The 18,947-nt window shown below is 43.4% G+C and overlaps 1 protein-coding gene across 2 annotated transcripts in view; it reads left to right on the top strand.

The window, feature by feature from the left end:
* Window positions 1-13,415, top strand: part of FHIT (fragile histidine triad diadenosine triphosphatase) — a 546,368-nt gene extending 532,953 nt beyond the window's left edge. For both annotated transcript variants that reach the window (XM_027723035.2, XM_039378811.1), the window contains 2 exons: window positions 5,467-5,570; window positions 13,097-13,415. In XM_027723035.2, the coding sequence (XP_027578836.1) occupies window positions 5,467-5,568 (102 nt within the window). In that variant the 3' untranslated portion in view covers window positions 5,569-5,570; window positions 13,097-13,415. The remainder of the gene's footprint in view (window positions 1-5,466; window positions 5,571-13,096) is intronic.
* The last annotated feature ends 5,532 nt before the right edge of the window (window positions 13,416-18,947 follow it).

Genomic DNA, 18,947 nt, shown 5'->3' with positions numbered 1-18,947 from the left:
CACGTTTCTCTTGTGCAGACAGCCCTCTGTAGCCAATGTCATTAGGAACCTCCCCACAATAATCTACCTTTTCTTCCCAGGTGAGGAAGACTACAGAGGTGTTTCTAACATTATCTGCTAACTAGGAGGATAACGAGCATGGTGAAAATGTATCTAAACGCTTCTATATATTCTTGCCTGGATTCATATCAGGTTGTAAATAGCAGTTCCCCAAGCCTTTGGCAGGACTTCTTACCCCAGTGGATATTCCTTCAAGTATCTCCTTTGTAATGTGCTCACTTTCCAAGAATTTTATCTCGGTTGGAGCCAAACTGGAAGTTTGTCAACATCTGAGCTCTTCAGAGTGAAATCTACATATTTCACCAAATGGCAAATGTGCTTTCTACACAACTGTCATTCTGCTTGTGGGCTCGTCTTTTATACTTTCAAAAGCATATTGCTTAAGATGCCTTTTATATTTATTCTCTTTTCTTATCATTTTTGTATTCAGAATTGTTAGAAACTAGGGTTTGCAGAGTTTATTTTAGCAAAGCACTTAAACACATACCCTTAAGGGATTTACTTAACCTTTATGTGTGTTTTCACAAAATTCTCTTCATCTAAGTGCTTTGCTAAAAAGGGATGCAGTTATTCATATGTCCATATGAAGTGTGAGGTTCAAGTCTTTCCCCAAAGCACAACAATAAAACTGAAAAAAATATTTGCAGTCACTATGACAAAGAGTCGACAGGAGGGAAAAAACCACCACTCTCTTAAACACAGCTTTGATAAACTGAGGTTTCCAATGGAATATATGCTTTGCAGCAATAATATCAGCAGCTATGAGGTAGCAGCATATTTCATGCAGCAGCAGTAGAACAACTGGAGAAGGATTTTCCAGTAGATAGTTAAAAAATTGTCTCATATAGAAGGCAGACAATTTAGGCTTCTTTTTCATCTCCTTAAATAATTCAGATTTAATGCAGCAAGTAAAAACCACCCCAAAATCAGGGATTTCTGATTCGTGCAAATGCAGATATCTGTATGATATAGAATCAGAAGCAAAGTCAGCAGATGAGAAAATTATAGGATGTGGTTTTTTCTGCAGTGTTCACTGTAAATTAGAGCAATTAAATTACAGCAGTTTTGTAGCTGTAATTAAATATAGAGATGGGCCCAGAGATGTGGAAAGCACTGAACTGCCAGAGCTGCTCAGGCTGCAAGTGGCAGCAACGGTGAAAGGGGCTTGGAAAGGGGTCCTGATCCCACAGCAGCTGATGGGGGGCAGACAGGCCTCTAGCACTGCATCAACACATCTCATAGGTGGTCTCTCGTGTGGTCAAGGGGGAGCCTGCCACGCTTGTCCTCTGCCTGTGTTTTTGCCTTTCCTGGGGCCCCGACCACAACAGCTGCAGGGGGGATGCCCAGCTGGCACATGCCCTGGGTTGGGAGCTCCTGCAATGATTTCCCCCAGGTAGGTAAACTGGGATATATAAGGCCACGTGATTGCAGAATCCCTGAGAAGTTGCTTTGTGAAACTGCTGTTTCATCCATTAATCTTTCATTTTACAATGCCAGTCAAGTCGAGACTTGAGCCGCAACTGAAGGTAAATGGGATGGAGGCAGGAGGCTTGAACTGGCAGAGGAGCTGCCCACAAAAAAGCTCACACTCCCTTCACCAAGACAGCAGAGAGTGAGGAAAGGCTGGAGCATAGCGGGAGGTACAGATAATGGCAGCAAATGTATTTAATTACATTGTGAGAGAGGTGGAAATGAAGTCTTCCTAGGAGGTTATAAGCTAAATACAAAGATAAGTGAAAGGAAAGAAAGCACTAGGGGAAAAGAGCAAGGAGGACAAGACCAGGGAGAAGTGGGCAAAGGAAGCTATTCAGGAGTTAAGTTGATGTAAAAGCAGTACAAGAGGAGGCTTAGATGGCTGGAAGTCATTACTCATCACTAGGATGAGGAGGCCCTTAGGAGGTACAGCCAGTCCAGCCCTTGAGTTTTTCTCCCACATGGTGGATGCTTGTGCAAGAAGAGGGGCAGGGATGTGCTGTGGTGTGTGTTGATCGTGGCTCTGGGGCCATAAGGGAGTTGGAGGAGGAGGTACATGTAGCAGCCCTTTGTCTTCAGTCTCTGGAAAAGGGTTGCTGCTGGAGAGGAGAGATGAGAGTTTCAGCCTCCTCATGGTTCATGTGTTAATCTCATGCTGAAATATCACTCTGCAGATTTCACCCAAGTGTAGCATTTAAGTATGGAAAAGATGATTGTGTATCCCAAGGTGTATTGGTAATAATGAATACCAGCAGCTGGGTAATGCCTAATCTCTCATTCAAGCTGCTGGCAAATATTCGTTCTTTTTTTGTTAGCTGCGGGTTTTGATAATATTATATTTTATAACAGCTGAAGCAGCTGAGTTTTGTTATGTTGCTGCAGTTTGGTGTAATTATTCTCCATCACTGTAATTTTTCTTTTAGTTAAATGCACTGAAGGTTATAAACTGTTAACTATCAACTGTAAATATTCATGGGCAGTGAGAATAGTTCTAACTACCCTAAAAGCTTTTTCCCAGTATTTTTGGCTAGTGCTCTATATTTACACAGGTTGCTTTTCTCGTGGTGTTATGGCATAAGCAGAACAAACCATAATATGCATATTACTTCAAACAACAGCCAGTCGTAGATCCAGGTCCCCTACAGTCTGCTATGTTGAGAATTCTGGGCTCTTCCACAAAGGGCAAGAAGGAGAGGATCCCCAATGTGAATGTGCTATAAAACAATATTGTGTTTCCCTTAAGAATTGCAGTGATAAAAACATAGACCATTCTGCAGCAGTAGCAACTTTAATAAAATAACATAAAGCACAGCTGTCAGGTCTGCCAGCATCTCACACTGGGAGACATGAGTGAGAAAATGAACACTTTTCACAAGCAGAAATATTCAAAGAGCTCCACTGTTTACATGTAATCAAGACTGACAGTCATAGATTATCGGTGGAAGAGCATTTTCTGCTTGAGGTGAAAGAAGAGGATAATTTATCAGGAAGCCCAAGAAGTCAGACATCAGTAATGATCTGCTTGAAGAAGGGCATATCTTAGAAATAGCGCTTTTATTTGTACTGCAAGGCAAGAAGATGTTCTAAGTTATAAACAAGAGTCTTAGTGCTTGAAGAATGTTGAGCAGATACAGTGTGTAATTTGCTGGGCAACTGCGATTAGAGAATTGACTAATGTGTGTCTTGGTGCTTGTTCAGAATATTAAAAGAAAAAGTTAGCACAATGGATATTGTCTAAAAGAGCTGTTCATGCTCTCTCATCCTGTTCTCTCCTTTTGGAGTTATCTGAGCTATGCTGATCTGGTTGCTTACCCTCTTGTTAATGTTAAGGATTCTGAGACACTTCTGTAATACAACAACAGGTTTGGCTTCACAGAATTTGGGGCTTACTGAGTGTTGCAGTTGGTTGTTTGACTTTCTCAGTGTGTCCACAAGATCGGGGTGCACCTTTTCAGTATGAGAGGTGCATGATGCCTGTGTGGAGAGCAGGTTGAGGCTGGGATTCCAGGAAAGTTCCAGGATTCATTGCTGCTCCCCATATATCTGTTTTAACCTTAAGTCAAAGATTGATTATTTTTAAAGGTTAGCTGTTATGTAGCAAAAGAAACCCTCGCCTTTGCCAACTCTGAGAAGTCACTGCGGTCTGCAGCTTCACAGTTTTAATTTAGACAACAACAGCAGCCATTGTAAGTTAAGCCTTCTTATTACTACTCACTTCAGTTTCTTCAAACAAGAAAAAAAAAATCACAACTTACAGGTCACCCCCCCAGTTTACTGGTCTCCTGCTGGAGTCAGCTCTCACTTGGGCTGTGCAGAAAAAGGATAGCAAGGGAGAACAGCAGCCAAATCATGTCACTAAAAGCAATTCTTGCAGGTTAAACAAGGAGACCTTGAGGAACAGGGGCTGCCCTCCCTTGCCTTCTAGCTGTTGCCTGCTGTATCTCCTGCTGGTGCTGGGTTAAATGAGCAAGACACTGCTTTTCTCAGAAAACAGCTCACACCTCAGTCAGACAATTGATTTACCACCACTCACCTTGTCCTGGTGCATCCTCTTGTGAGCATTCACAGTCCATGGGAAGTACAGGACGATGTATGCTCTTCCTGATATCTGCCTCTCATTGCCAGGTCAGCTGTGGTACCCACCCACCCTATCAGTGTGTACACTGGGTGAGAGAAGGCACGTGGACACAAAGGGTGCCTGTTGACAGTGTGTACACTGTTCCAGTTCCCGGCTGTTAAATCTTTCTCTCTAATTCTGTACAAGATGGATTTATAACACACCCAGTGCTAATGTAACAATGAAGATTAGTCCTTTACTAGTCGAACAGTAATACACTTTAATTTGCCTACAGCTACTGTATTGTATTGGCATGAAAGGAAATAGCTTTCTAATGCAGCTTCAGCTGCTGAGCAGGGAGAAATCTGTACTGCAGAATGTAAAACTACATGGGACTATAGCTGGCAGCAAGATTCAAAACAGGAGAAACAGCACAAGTAAAAGTATTTGTGAGTTGGAGGTATGCTAACAATCCTAGTTTATTGCTAAACATGCCATATACAGTTATGCAGTTTGCTTGGCAGGGTCATGATTGCTTCATCTTTTTCACCACTTCGTCTTCTATACAAAAATTTGTCCTGGAATAAAAGATGTAAATTCATTAGTTTCCAAATTTGTTTGTGACATTAACAAAAAGTGGATATTATAAAGTTCCTCAGAAGCTGGTGCTGTTAATACATTCTGTGCCGTGCTCTGTACCTAGGAGACACACTGGGAATCTCAACACTTAAGCTGTTAAGCAAATGTTTCTGCTGTCTGTTGTAAATGCAGTGTTCACTTGACAAGTGTCAGGCGTTCTTTCAATGGACATGTGTACAAATAATCACTCAAGTGCCAGTATTTACTATAAATAGAACTCTCTTCTTCAGGAAAGCAGCAAAGCCATCAGCTTCTTCCTTCTTTTTGAGTGGCAAAGGAAAAAATTATCATGTTTGGGACAATATCACTTAACACTTACTGCATAGGGGATAGAACTTTTTTTGTGGGCATATTGTGCAAGTTAGATGTAAAAATTATATGTTTCACTTATTTTTGATCTCTTTTTTCCAATAAACCACCAATTTAATATAATTATGCTTAAAATAACAGGTTTTTTTTCTACAGGGATGTTTCTCACTTTCAGCAAGGGCAATGAAGAACTAATAACTTGCATGCAGAGAGGGACTCTATCTCTTCTGAAAACTACTGATGTAAACTGCTGGTGGGAAACTGTCACCACTCTCAACCAGTAACCTTCACCCTCCACCTCTTCATCACCAAGTCCCGCAGACACATGGAATAGTTAGAATGGTTGTGTACAGACATGCCCTGAATTTGACATTAAAACTGGAAAAAAAAAATTAACAGATTTTTTTTCTTCTTTCTCCCTCAAAAAGTTGCAACGACATGACAAAGAGGATTCCCCCGACAAGTGGAGGACAGAAGAAGAAATGGCAGCTGAAGCAGCAATTCTGAAGAAGTATTTTCAGGACAATTAGAGGTAATGACTTATACATTGACTTACTCCTGCAACACCCAATTTTCTGCTCAAGCCTCCCTCCATAGGCAACTTGAGGACAGAGGGGGAATATGTAGAATGGAACAAAGGAAACCAAAGCTCTTAGGCTGTGTTCTTTCCAAAAGGACACAGCACTCCAGCAGTGGCTGAAATAACATGCTCCTTCTTGAACAAATCAGCACCATCCTAGAGCATTTTATTTCCAGACAGCAAAAAAAAAGTGTATCTGGAAATCAGAATCATCAGTGTTTACTTAAGAGGAGTGTCTAACCTAACATATCCTCCCTCTGGTCTTAAAACTGAAAATAGGCCTGGTACCTCTATGAAGGGCTAAAAACTGTTGTGTCTGTGTATAACCAGATATGCATATGCACCTATACATACAAAATCCCAGCAGAATCCATACTATAGAGTGTTGTAAGGAGGTGCTAACTTAATCTGTCAAATCTTAAATCATCTGATCAGTTCAACTTTAAAAATTAAACCTGCTGGAAAACTGCCTGTTCTGCTAAATTTTCCACTGGCCCTAGAAGAAAAAAAGATTTGCAGGGAGGATTAGAAAAGAGAAAATACTTGGCAAACACTAACACTGGTGCTCTAGAAATTGAGAGTTTTTCATTTTGTACTTGGAGTCCCAGAAGCCAGATTCTTGCAGCAGAAATGAACTGGCCCCCGGAGATCAATATGAGTTACGCTGGGATGTGCGCTGCAGCAGGGATGCCAAAAGCTCCCTCTCCCCTGTTCCCCATATGTTGTTTGCCATCATCCAGCACTCTCATTTCTCTGTCATTTCTGACTGTTTCATATTTTTTCCTCTCAAGAACCAAAATCCCATAAATATCCCTCCTTTCTGCCCGTGACTCACCGCTTGCAGCCCAGCTTGAGAAATCTTGAGCTGAACTACACGTTGTGCGTGTGGCACACTTATGTGGCAGCTCCCATCTCCCGTCCCATTCTGCCTTCTCCATTTGGATGACATTTTGGATGACTCCATTTGGAGTCCATCAGACTTCCCTTTCCATTTTTCCTTGCATGATGACTACGCTTCTTGTCTTCTCCAGCCAAGCTGGCTGTGCCAACCCTTCTGCAGACTGGCATGGAAAAAGCTGTGTAACACATGTAATTCCCATCCAGGAAGGAAATCTGTCCTCAGCAGCCGGGACCTGGGGACCTCCAGGGTTTGGAGCAGCAGGGTTTAGACTACACAGTCAGGTTTCTGCAGTGGCTGCTGGAGTTGTGTTTAGACACCCACTTTTCACCTTCTCAGAAATATGCTCCTCAAGAATGAATTACTCAGCCAGAAAGAGCATATCCTTAGGTAATGCATGTGTAAGCACTCTTCTCTACTTGCAGAGGCATTATGAAGTGCTTCATCTATGGCACAGCAACAAATGAGCAGTACTTAGGATAAAATGGCACAGCCCTATTCCAATGTGATATTATTTTCCATTATTTATTTGGTAGTTTGGGGGGATTTTTTTTTTTTTATCTGTTCAGGAATGAGGTGGAAATGCTTTTTTTTCTAGAAATTCTTAAAGGGATTGAAATTAAATCCCACATATTAATAAAATGTTCTTTATCTCTACTGATACTAAACGCAAAGCTGGATAGATGGTGTAAATTCATTCCTGCGAGCAAATTCCTTGGCTGAACATCTATTTCCATTTATTATGAAAATAAATCAGCACGTGTCTGTGTGGATGACCTCTTGATAAGTTTCCCTTGATGTAAAGGTCATTACCTTTCCTAGAACAAACTGGGAAATTAAATCTTTCTGGCATCATTATCATGAGAGTATTGTGCCTAGTACAGGCAGTCCTTCCAACCCTTCATTCCCAACACAAGGCATCACTGTCAATCTCTTCTCCCTGACATTGTTTTGCTCCTGAGGTTTAAGGCTCTGAACCTGAGGTAAAGGTATATCTGAGCACCTTCTGCATTTCTCGACCTTTATCTACTCTCTTAACCTTGCTTCTAAAGTGATGAAGATTGAAAGCTTTTGGCAAATTAGCAAGGTTATATGCATCCTTCTTCAAAGCTATTTTTGTATTTCACCTACAAAGGATTTATTTAGCCATTTATAGGTTTACCCGAATGCCACTTGACTTGAGGTTTTTTTTATGCAGCACAGGGAAAGTCAGAAAGAGCTGAATGTGGGTGTTCTGGAGCCAATAAATAGCAATTTTTAAGGCCTCATGCATTATTATATTTTCTTTTGCTCAAAGTAGCCCAGCTCAGCTAGATTAACCTGGACGGACTGAGCTGTGTTTCAGGGCTTTTCCAGCTACTCTTACATTTATCACGAGTCCTTCACCACCTGTCACAACTCCTACAGGACTTGACTAGGCACAGTAGCACCTTCTACTTGTATTTATAGACTGTCTGATCAAGAAGGACTTGCAGGTGCCTTTTCTTTTTCCTAAGAAATACTTGAATAAGGCAAGAAGCTCTCAATTCTCTCCCTACTGCATTTGCTGGTGCTGATCCCTCTTGGCTGGTTGACTAACTACAGTTGAGTGCTTCTACATCAGTCCCGAGCCGATCCAAAATATCCACCCGCTTGCTTAAAGAAGTGAACCCATTTAGCCTCGCTAAGTTTACACCCTTGAGAAAATGCTTATCTCTAAATAATTTAATCATATGTGCAATTGCTTAGAGGGGATGCAGCTGAAATCAGTGGGTGAATTGGTGTTTTGCATGTGTTTCTGGTCTTTCACTCTGTGTCCCCCTGCCACTGTATCCCCATCTCATTAGAAGGACTTGTCACTTCTTGAACACCCCCAGAGAAAAACCTTTCTGGGGACAGGATATTTAATATAGAATGGCTCTAGCTGGTCACTCTCTTGCTTAAAACCACCAAGATTTGACCTCTTTAGACCTCTTTACAAGCTGTTTCTCATTCAGTGTTGGCTGTCATATGGTCAGCTGTGTTTGATAACTGATTGCCCTTTGAGGTGGATCCACAGGGAAAGAGTCCTTCCTCAAAGAGCAGGATTTGATGCAGCATCCTAATTTCCAAGCCTATTTTCAGATGTGCCTTTTGAATTTTCTAACTGTCTATAGCTGGGTGTTTTGATAGTCTGTTTTGTGCATTTTAAATTGCACATGCCAGCAAAAAGGCTAAAGATTAAAAGAGTTACTAACCTTCAGATAGTATGTGAAAAATGTATCTCTTCAAAGGCAGTTTCACTCTGTGTTGTTGTTTCTGAAGGAAGAACCAGGCTGCACAAGTTTCAGTAGAAGTTTTCCTATTTTATGTGTAACTGAAGTAATATTTTTATGCCATTAGAAAAATAGTCATAAGCACAGTGTCAAAATGTCCCTTTGCATAAAGAGGTTGACAGTGATATTCTGTTGCCAAGTGCTTTTGGAGTTACAAGTGTTCTATAGCTTTTAATTGCTTAACCATCTGAATATTTTGTGTAATTCAACATGCCAAATTCATGTAAAAATCTCTCCAAATAATGTGTCCTGCACATTCTTAACAGGATTTCTGATGTCAGTTCTTCCCCTTTTCCCCAGTCTGGCAATGTTTCTGGGTAACATAGCCATTTCAGCTTTTCAAGAGAGTGTAAATTTTATTCTTTTTTTCCCCCACTCATTCTTTGAGAGCACTCATCCTGCCTCCCAGCTGCTTGTTCTGCACCAAGATCTCGGCATGTGTGGAAAGATGCTGTTCTATTGACTTCAGCAGGGGAATTACCACTGTTAGTAGCAGCAGACCAGAGGGAATTGAAACTGGCAATTTGACTTGCATCTGATTTTGCTCCAGTGCCTCTGGAGCATGACAATCCATGCTGCATGCATGAGAGTGAACACCAGAGAAATCCCATCACTTTCCTTAAATTTAGGCCAGTATGACAAGATGACTTGCAACACCCTTCTTTGCTTGTTTTAAGAAAATCCCTCCTATTATTTCTGGTACTTAAAACTGCATAAAACCACAAAATAATGACTTTACCTTGGAATGGATCCAGGAGTGGATCTGGGACACATGCTGTGCAGTGAGAACACACTCTGCCTCAGAAGATGCTGTACCTGCAGTGTGGACCACAGGGCAGGTTGTCCCCTGGGTGGGCACCACAGTGACAACACAGGCGTGGTCAGAGGTATTTTCTGCAATAGATGCCACCTGTTGGCAAGCAGAGCCACGATGCAGTCATGAACACATGCTGTGGTGTGGGGAATGGGAGCAGGGAGAAGGGATGCAGCAAGCAGAGACCCCTTAGTAATTTCAGAGTCTCACTTTATAAGCAGGGCAAATTTTTGAGTGCTTACACTGGATTAGAATCAAGGTGGTTCCTGGTTGTGGGGAATTCCCAGAAAGCCTGGTCTAGGCTGTTCATGGCTGCACTCAGGAGCTGTTTGTGTATAATCCAGAATTAAATACACATCCTAGTAATCGGCTACAGATTTCTCTGCACCCCAGACTTAACTGTTATTAATTATATCCCCTACTCAGAAGCCTCCAAAAAGCATTAATTAGAAAGCAGGAGCTGGCGGTTTGCTTGTCTGTGTGAAACTATTATGACCCAAGAGTGAAGTATAAGTTTCAAAAGAAACATGTTTTATGAAGGTCACCTTGGAAAACATCATAACAATCTGTCAGGAGAAGAGAATGCAGCACTCCAAGTGTTCATTTCAGTGTGACATTATGCTTTAAGTAGTTGGAAATAGCAAAGAGAAGATGGATCAGATCATAAGGTCTATGCTTTTTCACCCAAAATTCTCTTTTTTCTGCAATAAGTACATATAAAGTAATCTCTTTGTCATTTCAATGGGACACAAGGAAAGTTAATATCAACAGAAATCCACAGATAAACATAATCTGGCCCTTGCTGGTATTTTTGAAGTGTAAAACATCCAGATCCTCCACCTCTGCAGTAAGGAGAAGGTTTATACACAGGAATTACATTATCTCTTCAAGGGAAGATAGAAACAGCCAGAAGTGATGCAGCAGCTGTGTACAGCAGTGATACCCATGCTGGAAGGCTCAGGGCAAAAGGCTTCCCCAAACAAATGTGGTGTGCTAATGCACAGCCACCTCAGCATCAAGGCTGATTATTTTTCTGGTTGAAGCATATTATTATTTCTTATGAAAACAAAGCTACAAGAGAGTTAGCCAGAGTTATGAATGAAATGTCTTCCTCTTGTAGGAGGGCAGCATAGACATAATGTCCCCCTCACACCTATTCCAGGGCTCTGTTTCAAGGCTGTAAGTAGTACTGTGCTGAAAGTTATACATCTCGTTCTCTGGACTTTCATTTCACTATAGGTGTCCATTTAATTCAGCTGTCGAGTACATGAATTCTGTACAGCACTGCTTGGATCCTGTAATTATAGCTCCAGTAGAAACATCGGGGCCAGAGACACAGACAAGATTGTACAGCACAAAGGCAAAGCAGCAAATGGTTACTGGTGGCAAAGAAAGCTGACAGAGAGCCAAATGTTCTCTTAATGTTCTCTTGACCTGCATGTCCAGCAGCCCGAAGGCCTACTGGGCCGTCTATCAAATACCAAATATTTTCAGTCTGATCAGTTCTTGATTCATCATTAGGCTTTGTGTGTCACATTGTGTGAGAGGAAAATGGGGAAAGCCAAGCAAAACTGGTGGAAATTGTGTCCCAGGACCTGGGATAAAGGAGCTGAGGTACAGGGCAATGCTGAGCTTCAAATAGGGATGATATCAACTGTGGTTAAGTACTTTTATACCCAAACCTCTGCTAAAATGGTTGCTAATCTCTTGCCCCCAAAGCTGCCAAAGGATGCACTTACTGAGCAGCCAGACCCTCCTTGAAGCAGATTCACAAAAACAGTGCCAAGTGATTCACAGGCTGCCATCAAACTGTCAGTCAGGAGGGGCACACAATGGAAACTGTTGCTCAAAATGCCATCGGAATCGGAAACATATGTTTCAGTGAGAAAAGACAATCAAACAAAGAAGTGGGTGGCTGGGGAATTGCAGCCACAACAGCAGCAAGGATCCGAGCCTCACGCGCAGCCCCGGGGAGAGAGTTCGGGGGCCGTGCCCTCGTCTAACAGTCGGGTAACAGCTTTGTGTTTAATAAGCTGAAATAATTTCCCCGGTATTGAAGCCGGCTCTAAACACGTTCTGAAGGGAAGGTACAAAACTGAAGATACCAAGCCAAAAACCCATTTCATGCTCAATTATTAGCGAAGAGTTGTATCGTGGTATCCTATTGCTGTAGCTGCTGCTTAATAGAACTGCCCAGAGAGACATTCTAACCAGCAACTCGAATGTGACCTCAAAGCTTGAAACCTGCCTTTGTGTGAGTGTCAGTATCCAGGCTGTGTAGGTGGAAAGGCATTAATAACTCCTCCAGTAAGTAGTTATTTGAGAAAGGAAGGGGGTGATGGATGTTGGAAATGTGTTAGATTGAGCGTACTCGAGGCTCTGTTGTTTGCCAGGATGTCGGTCTCTACACAAAACCACAGGCATTGCAGGGGTAAACCCAAATGCCCTGTTTGTGTCAGCACCTGGGGCTCTTGCAAGCCTCCAGTTAATGCTGCAATAGCAATTGTGCTGTGAGCTTGGGCAGGGATTTCACACGCAGCTTTCACAGCTGCAATCAGCTGCAGTTGTCAGGCTCTCAGCATTTCTATTTCTCTGCTTCAGGAACACCTTCTAGATCTGTCATGGCACCTCTTACAGGTCTCTTATTAGGATGGACCATCAAGAGGAGCACCAGTTTGGAGCAGACATGGCAAAAAATACCTCATTCATTCTCCAGCATGTGAGACTGGGAGCATTTTCAGGGTGATGGCCCCCAGTCACTGTTGCGTAATACCTTGGCATTATGCAGAGTCCCCCCACAGGATCGGGGTGGATGAGGATATACAAGAGATGATGGTCTTGAAAGAGTATTTGGAGGAGCTTATATAAGAAGTCATGAGCCCCAAAGAGTCTTGCGTGAGGTTATTATAGGAAAATAGATTTGAAGAGTAAGAAACTAGATTTGATGACACAAGATGCCCTTTCTAATCCTTTGTTCCTATGAGCAGCGGTCAGCAGAGCTGGGGCTGTGCTGTCTTACTCAGGGACATCAGAGAGGTCGCCTCACTTCATGTTTGTTTTTTGTAAAATGATCCTGACCTCTCTTGGAGGATGTTTTGTGAGTTAAGAATGAAAAGCACAGTGTGAAAGGCAGGCATTAGTATTACTTGGAAGTGAACTTTATTGTAAAAGCAGATAAAAAAAAAATCAAACAAATGCTCCTCTTTCTTGCTCTGGTAAATAATTTTAAAATAGTTGCGTTGCAAGGATTTTCCCCTTTCTCTGTCACACAGGCTGTAATAGGAGCTGAAATGTGCCGTGTGTGGGTTTAACACTGAACATTTCCTTTTGCCTGTTGCTGTCAGTGTCTCCTGTCGGAACATCCTAATGAGCACCTAAGTCGTTAGTAATAAACAGCCTTACATTTTGTCTTACTAACAAAAATCAAAGATACTATTATGTGTAACAATCTGTTATGTTTGATATTTCTCAGGTAACAAAGTGTTTGAAACACATCCCATGACATAAGGAAGTCCCCAGAAAGAAAGACCTCATTCTCCAGTTCTCAGTGGCCCTGGAGCTGCAGCTCAACAATTTTATTATGTTCAACAAATATGGGATTCTTCTATGAAAAATTTTATTGGACCTTTGGATATCATCAAGTTTGAATTTCAGCTAAGACAACTAACAGCACTGGTTCAGATATTGCTCTGAGTAGTAACTCATATTTTTCTGAATTGTATACTTGGGAATGAATCTTTTTAAATTGTCCCTCGGCCTAAATTGAAATAAAGTGCTAGCAAAATCAGGTAGCTACTGTGTTTTGGTACATTACAAAGTGTTTACTCCATGTTGTGCGTTTTGATTCAGTTACTGTATGTGGGCTATTATATCATACAAAAAATTAGATCTTTTAGCAATATAACAATTCATATAAACCAAGGCTTTGTTACAGACTAGCCAAGATAAACTTAAAGAGCTGCTGTTTTGTCAGGTGAGTTCTATAACAAGAAATTTAAAGCTTCCTAAGATCTTTCTTTTCTCTGTTCTTTTAATGCATTGTGACAAGGTTTCTGGAGCTTAAGGTGATATAAAACCCTGCTGCAAAGCAATTAATATGTAAAGTTGCTAATGGGATAGTAATCACATTAGGGTTAAACTGACACAAATGGCTGCTTGCAGCAACAAACAACACGAGTGGGAGCCACCCACGTGGAACAAACTCGTGGCTAGAAATGCTGTGTTTGGAGCCCTGCACAGGAAGAAACCCACCGTGGGTTAGTTGTTGATTGCTAACATGTAATAAAGGAAAAGAAGTCAAACAACAGAGAGAAGAGAGAAGAAATAGTCTGCAAGATATCCATGAAAAGAGAATCAGTAATCTTGCTCTGGAATTGCAGGGAAATGACAACTGAAGCTTTCTGTGTCCCCTGAAATCAAGATGAAAAACAAAATGCTACCAAGTCTTCCAATAAGAGCCATGCTGAGGGAGGCCATATGGTGCAGACTCTACCTGAGGGCTTGAGGAGGTCAGGGTCAGGTCCCAACCAGAGCCCAGCAGTGCTTTGCATGCCTGACAGCACAGTGTGGTCAGGGTCCAGAACAAATTAAAGTGCTCCATGATAGTCTGTCCTAGAGGGTTGCAACCTGACCCAAGAACTATGAAAATGTACAATGGATGAACTCTAATAATTTTCCTTAACTCTCTCTCTGCTCTGTGCTGCAGAGCAATTCAGTCCATTGGTTTGAAGTCTTTATGCTAGTCAAATATAAATAGAAACACTAGAACACAATCACTGACATTTGATTCCAGTTTTTACTGTGCTGCTGTTAAAATATTACTCCTGAAAAGTCAGTTTGATTCAAAGATTTACCATGACCCAGTGTGGCCCCCAATATCTTCCATTAGCCCTTTTAAAAACTGTACAGATTGTAACACTATTTCTTTTTTCGTACAGAGTAAATGAAAAGTCCGTTTTGATGGTGTCTGCACTTTTTAGACCCTGAACAAGGGCTGAATAAACAGGAAACGAAGGTCAGGGAGCAAGAAGTGACAGAGAAGGTAAGGTGAGCAGATAGAATGGTCAAAGATGCTGGCAAATGGGCCAACACAAATGGTGTTCCTTTTGCACTTTAGTATTTAAAGTAGCTGTGATTTCACACAGAAGGAAGACAACGGTGGTGCTGCTGGGGAGAGCGAAAAGAAAAACCTGAGCATCAGTTACATTTGCAAGGTATTTTCAAACCTGATTCTCAATGGCTTCCTATTAAGTATGGAACATTCTGTATTAGTTCTGTAGGCTGTGATGAGCGGGCGCTGCGCCAACCATTTTGCATGGGGGCTGCCGAGGAGATGAGTGCTGAGCTCCACGGAAGATTTCATTTGTGTAAATGAGGAGGCCGTTATCACAGCACTAAAGGTCCTGCTTTTAAAAAAAGCCTCCTGTGGCATTATGCACAAAACAACCTATTTATGCAGCATGAAAATATTTATGTGCTTCGCTCCAGCTTAAAAAGGGAATTTGCAATAGATGAGGGACATGAGAAAGGATTGGAGTGAGAGATAAGGAGAGATTAGAAAAGGCAGATCATGAAGTACATGACAGCAGTATGTGGAGTAAACCCTCACCTTTTTTTTTAAGACCTGGGCCTTTAGGATGGTGTCTGGATCATTTATATAATTCCTATAGACTTAATTTTCCACAGGCAGGGAGCTGTATGCAAAGATGCAGCTGCTGGAAATGTGAGGAGATGCTGTGCTGAAGGCACTGATGGCCTTTGTAACCAGCTTTGTCCTTTCCAACCTCAATTGCTTGCCCTCATGGGGTCATGCCCAAGGCTTGCCTTTGAGCTGGGGGGATGCTGCAGAGTGCTGAGCTCCCCCACCCACAGCACAAAACATGGGAAAAATTGCTTGTGGAGGGACTCAGATGGACATGGCACAAGTGGAGTGGTTCCAATGGGGTGGTTTCCTAACAGGACAGAGCTAACTGTGCTCACTGTTTACACAGCTCAGACCCTCGTTCCCTGTCCTTACACACAAGCAAGTTTCCCAAGCTTTTTCAATTACTAAGGGTTTGTTTTGCTGAAGTGAGCAGTTCTCTAAAGGGCTGCAGGGGCTATGCCTGTGTCTCTCTGTTTACATTAGCAAACTAGCTGTGGTTCAGCCACTGTCTCCTCTGACTTGCAGGAGCAGGCTGGGAGCAGGATGTGGCTCCACATGCCCTCTGTCCCCTGCCTGCCCTGAAACAGCAATTGTGGAAGAGGTGTCTCAGGGATAGTTATTCCCACACACGGAAGAACAGACAGGTTGTTGGGAGCACACAGCTCATGAGGACACCATCAGCCCATGCATCCAGTCCCTGCCATGCCAGGCAGCTCAAGTGCACAGTCCTATTTGACAACCACGTGGCACCCACCACTCCTGGAGCTGGGCAAAAAGATTAGGAATGACCTCTAAAGACTTTGGCACACAGCAGCTATTTTGTGCAGTGCAAGGTCCCGGGCACTCGGCTTCTGCACATCCCTGCTTTGTTTTCCAGTGTGTTCATCTGACCACAGTTATGTTTCTATGTGCAGAAAGGCAGCTTAGGTGGCTTATGGTCGTGCAGTGAATCTGGTTGCACTGACAGGCAGGTATTCTACAGTGCTTTCAGCAAAGGCTGTGAGTACAGCATGAGGATATTTGCTAATTGCCTTTCAGCAATTCAGCATTGTTCTTGCTCCAGATGCAGATGCACCAGCTCCTGGTTCTCCATGGGACAGGTGATGCCACCCCAGTAGCTCAAAAGAGCTTGTGTTTTGACAGATCCATGGGCTGGGAACGGGCCGTGTCAGCTCCTTGAAGACTTCATGTGGTATTTCAGAAATTGGCTCTGTGCTGCTTCTAACCTCCCCCAGCACACATACACCCACACCCAGGTATCAGGCTCTCATTTGACTCTGTGCTCAAATAACACAGTATTTTGTTTTTAATTAATGTTGGAGAGAGGGGAAAGTGTTCTGCTGGTCTCTGTGGGAGCCCAACTTGGCTGCAGACTCAGGACGAAGCTAAGACGGAGGGTCCTGGCTGCAGTGGGGGGAGTCAAGGTCAGTTCCTGGCATGTGACAGTACCCTGAAATGTGACCAGGGACTGAGCACCTCCTGAAATAGAAATACCTGAATCCATGTGGGATCTGGGGGTGATCTCACACCCTAGCTGTAAAGTAATAAAAATTGTAATGCCCCAGTACTCACAGAGCTAATGAAAAACTTTGAATCCCTAATACACACATAGTGACAGCCATGAAAGTACCGAAATAATTTCTATCTCAGCTTTCTGTGTCTTCCTATCCACTCTCCACCTCTCGCTGTCACTGTGGTCAATGGCTGCTGAAAAGCCTTGTCCGATTCTTGCATCTGGTTCCTGACGTACAGGCCAGCAGTGCTGGGAAGGAGAAAACGCTGCTGCTCATGTAAGCTGTCCTGTGTTTTGGCAGGGCTGTGAGTTTCAGAACAGAGTGATATATTTCAGCTCTTGTGAAATTTCTGAATAATCAGCTCATCAAAAAATATCATGCAGAGTTCCCTTGTAGTCCTCTCCAACTTGCCACCTCCCCTGCCAATAGCTCCATAGGGTGACCACAGCTTGGCAGAGCCCATTAGCAGAGCTCTGCAAAATCACTCATGAGCAGAGCTGGCTGGAAAATACAGTTTTCCTTCCTGGGGGAAAAAAAAAAAAGATATGGTGGGGCAGGGGGATGTTTGACTTGGCATTTCAGGATGAAGATTTTCTCCACTGCTCCCTTCAGCACCCTCTTCTGCTCCCCTCTGCACCCCACCCTTTTTCCTCCCAACTCCATATTTTACAAGGTGACTCCAAGAAAATAAAAATTCTGCTTAAAGCGGCAAAGACATTGGATGCTGTTTGATCTGCTGGTGACCTCTTCCTGGCCCCCAGAGCCAGAAGTTTCACTGCAGTACAGGCATGAACACACTGGCACCTTCTCCGCCTGAGACTCCTGAGCAACTGGTCCCTGGACCTGCACATTTTTCTGCAACTGCCCAGTTTCTTAGTTGGAGTTTCTTCAAGATACTCCTCTCCTCAAACATCTCAAAAACCTGCTGTTTGGGCATCTGGGAGCTGGCAACTATTTCTCTGTGCATCGCAAGATGGTGGTAAACCCAACCAGTGGTGCCGTGGAGACAAGGGGCTGAGCAGCCAGAGTCACTGGCCTGCCATCAGCTGCTCCTCTGGGTCCTGGGCTGCCTCCAGGCATGTCCCTCTGTGCTTTGCCATTCATTCTGGACACGTCTCTCAGTCCCAGGTGATCATTGCTTTGGCTGGGAAGAGCAGACTTCCTCGCTGTGTCCTCTGATGATGCTCAGAGCTGATGCTGCAGGGAGGAGGCCAGACTGGCTGCAGACCTTGTCCCTAAGGCAGGCGGCACGTACGTACTACGGAGGAAGGAGGTGGAAAAATCAATAGTTAGTGCATTAGGATTAAAGCTGTAGCATGAAAGCCTTATATGGCCAGGATTATGATATGTGGTAGCTGCACTGACTGTGGCACTTGGTGTGATGTGGGTTTAGTACTTTTGTCGCATTGCAAACCCCTGTATGCACATGTGGGACACAATTGAATCCTTCAGTGAGTGGTGGCTCCAGAACAGGTTTTGAGCACCACCTGTCCCCTCCTTGGATCTGCCTCGGCCTGACCACAGCTGCCGAGCATTTGCTCTGTCCCTCTTCACTTGTGTAACCCTATCCCTTTCTGCTCAGGCTTTTGTTATTTCTTTTGTCACCATAGTGACAGGAAAAGAGTGATGATTGCTGGAGTAATTTCCCATATTAGGTAGCGCTGGCTTTTCAGCCTAAATCAGCTCTTCATTTTCCCTGTGTTCTGGCTGAGCCTCAGTGGAGCAGCATTAAAGAGCAGTGGTGGAGGGGCCTCGGTGTGTTGCGGTGCTGCCAGCACCTCTGGGACAGCTGAGGCAGGGACAGGGCCTTCAGGTTACAGAATCACAGAATATGTGAGTTGGAAGGGCCCCACAAAGATCGTCAAGTCCAACCCTTAGCCCAGCATAGGACCATCCCCAAGAGTCACACCATGTGCCTGAGAGCATTGTCCAAATGTTTCTTGAGCTCTGTCAGCCTTGGTGGTGTGCCCACTGCCCTGGGGAGTCTGTTCAGTGCCCAACCACCCTCTAGGGGAAGAACCTTTTTCTGATATCCAGCCTAAACCTCCCCTGACACAACTTCAGGCCATTCCCCCAGGTTCTGTCAGTGGTCACCACAGAGAAGAGATCAGTGTCTGCCCCTCCTCTTCCCCTCACAAGGAAGTTGTAACTGTGATGAGGTCTCC

Source organism: Pipra filicauda, unplaced genomic scaffold (assembly GCF_003945595.2).
Source record: "Pipra filicauda isolate LSUMZ 115617 unplaced genomic scaffold, ASM394559v2 scaffold148_size1903560_pilon, whole genome shotgun sequence".
Lineage (NCBI taxonomy): Eukaryota > Metazoa > Chordata > Aves > Passeriformes > Pipridae > Pipra > Pipra filicauda.
This window is presented reverse-complemented; position numbering and strand designations above follow the sequence as displayed.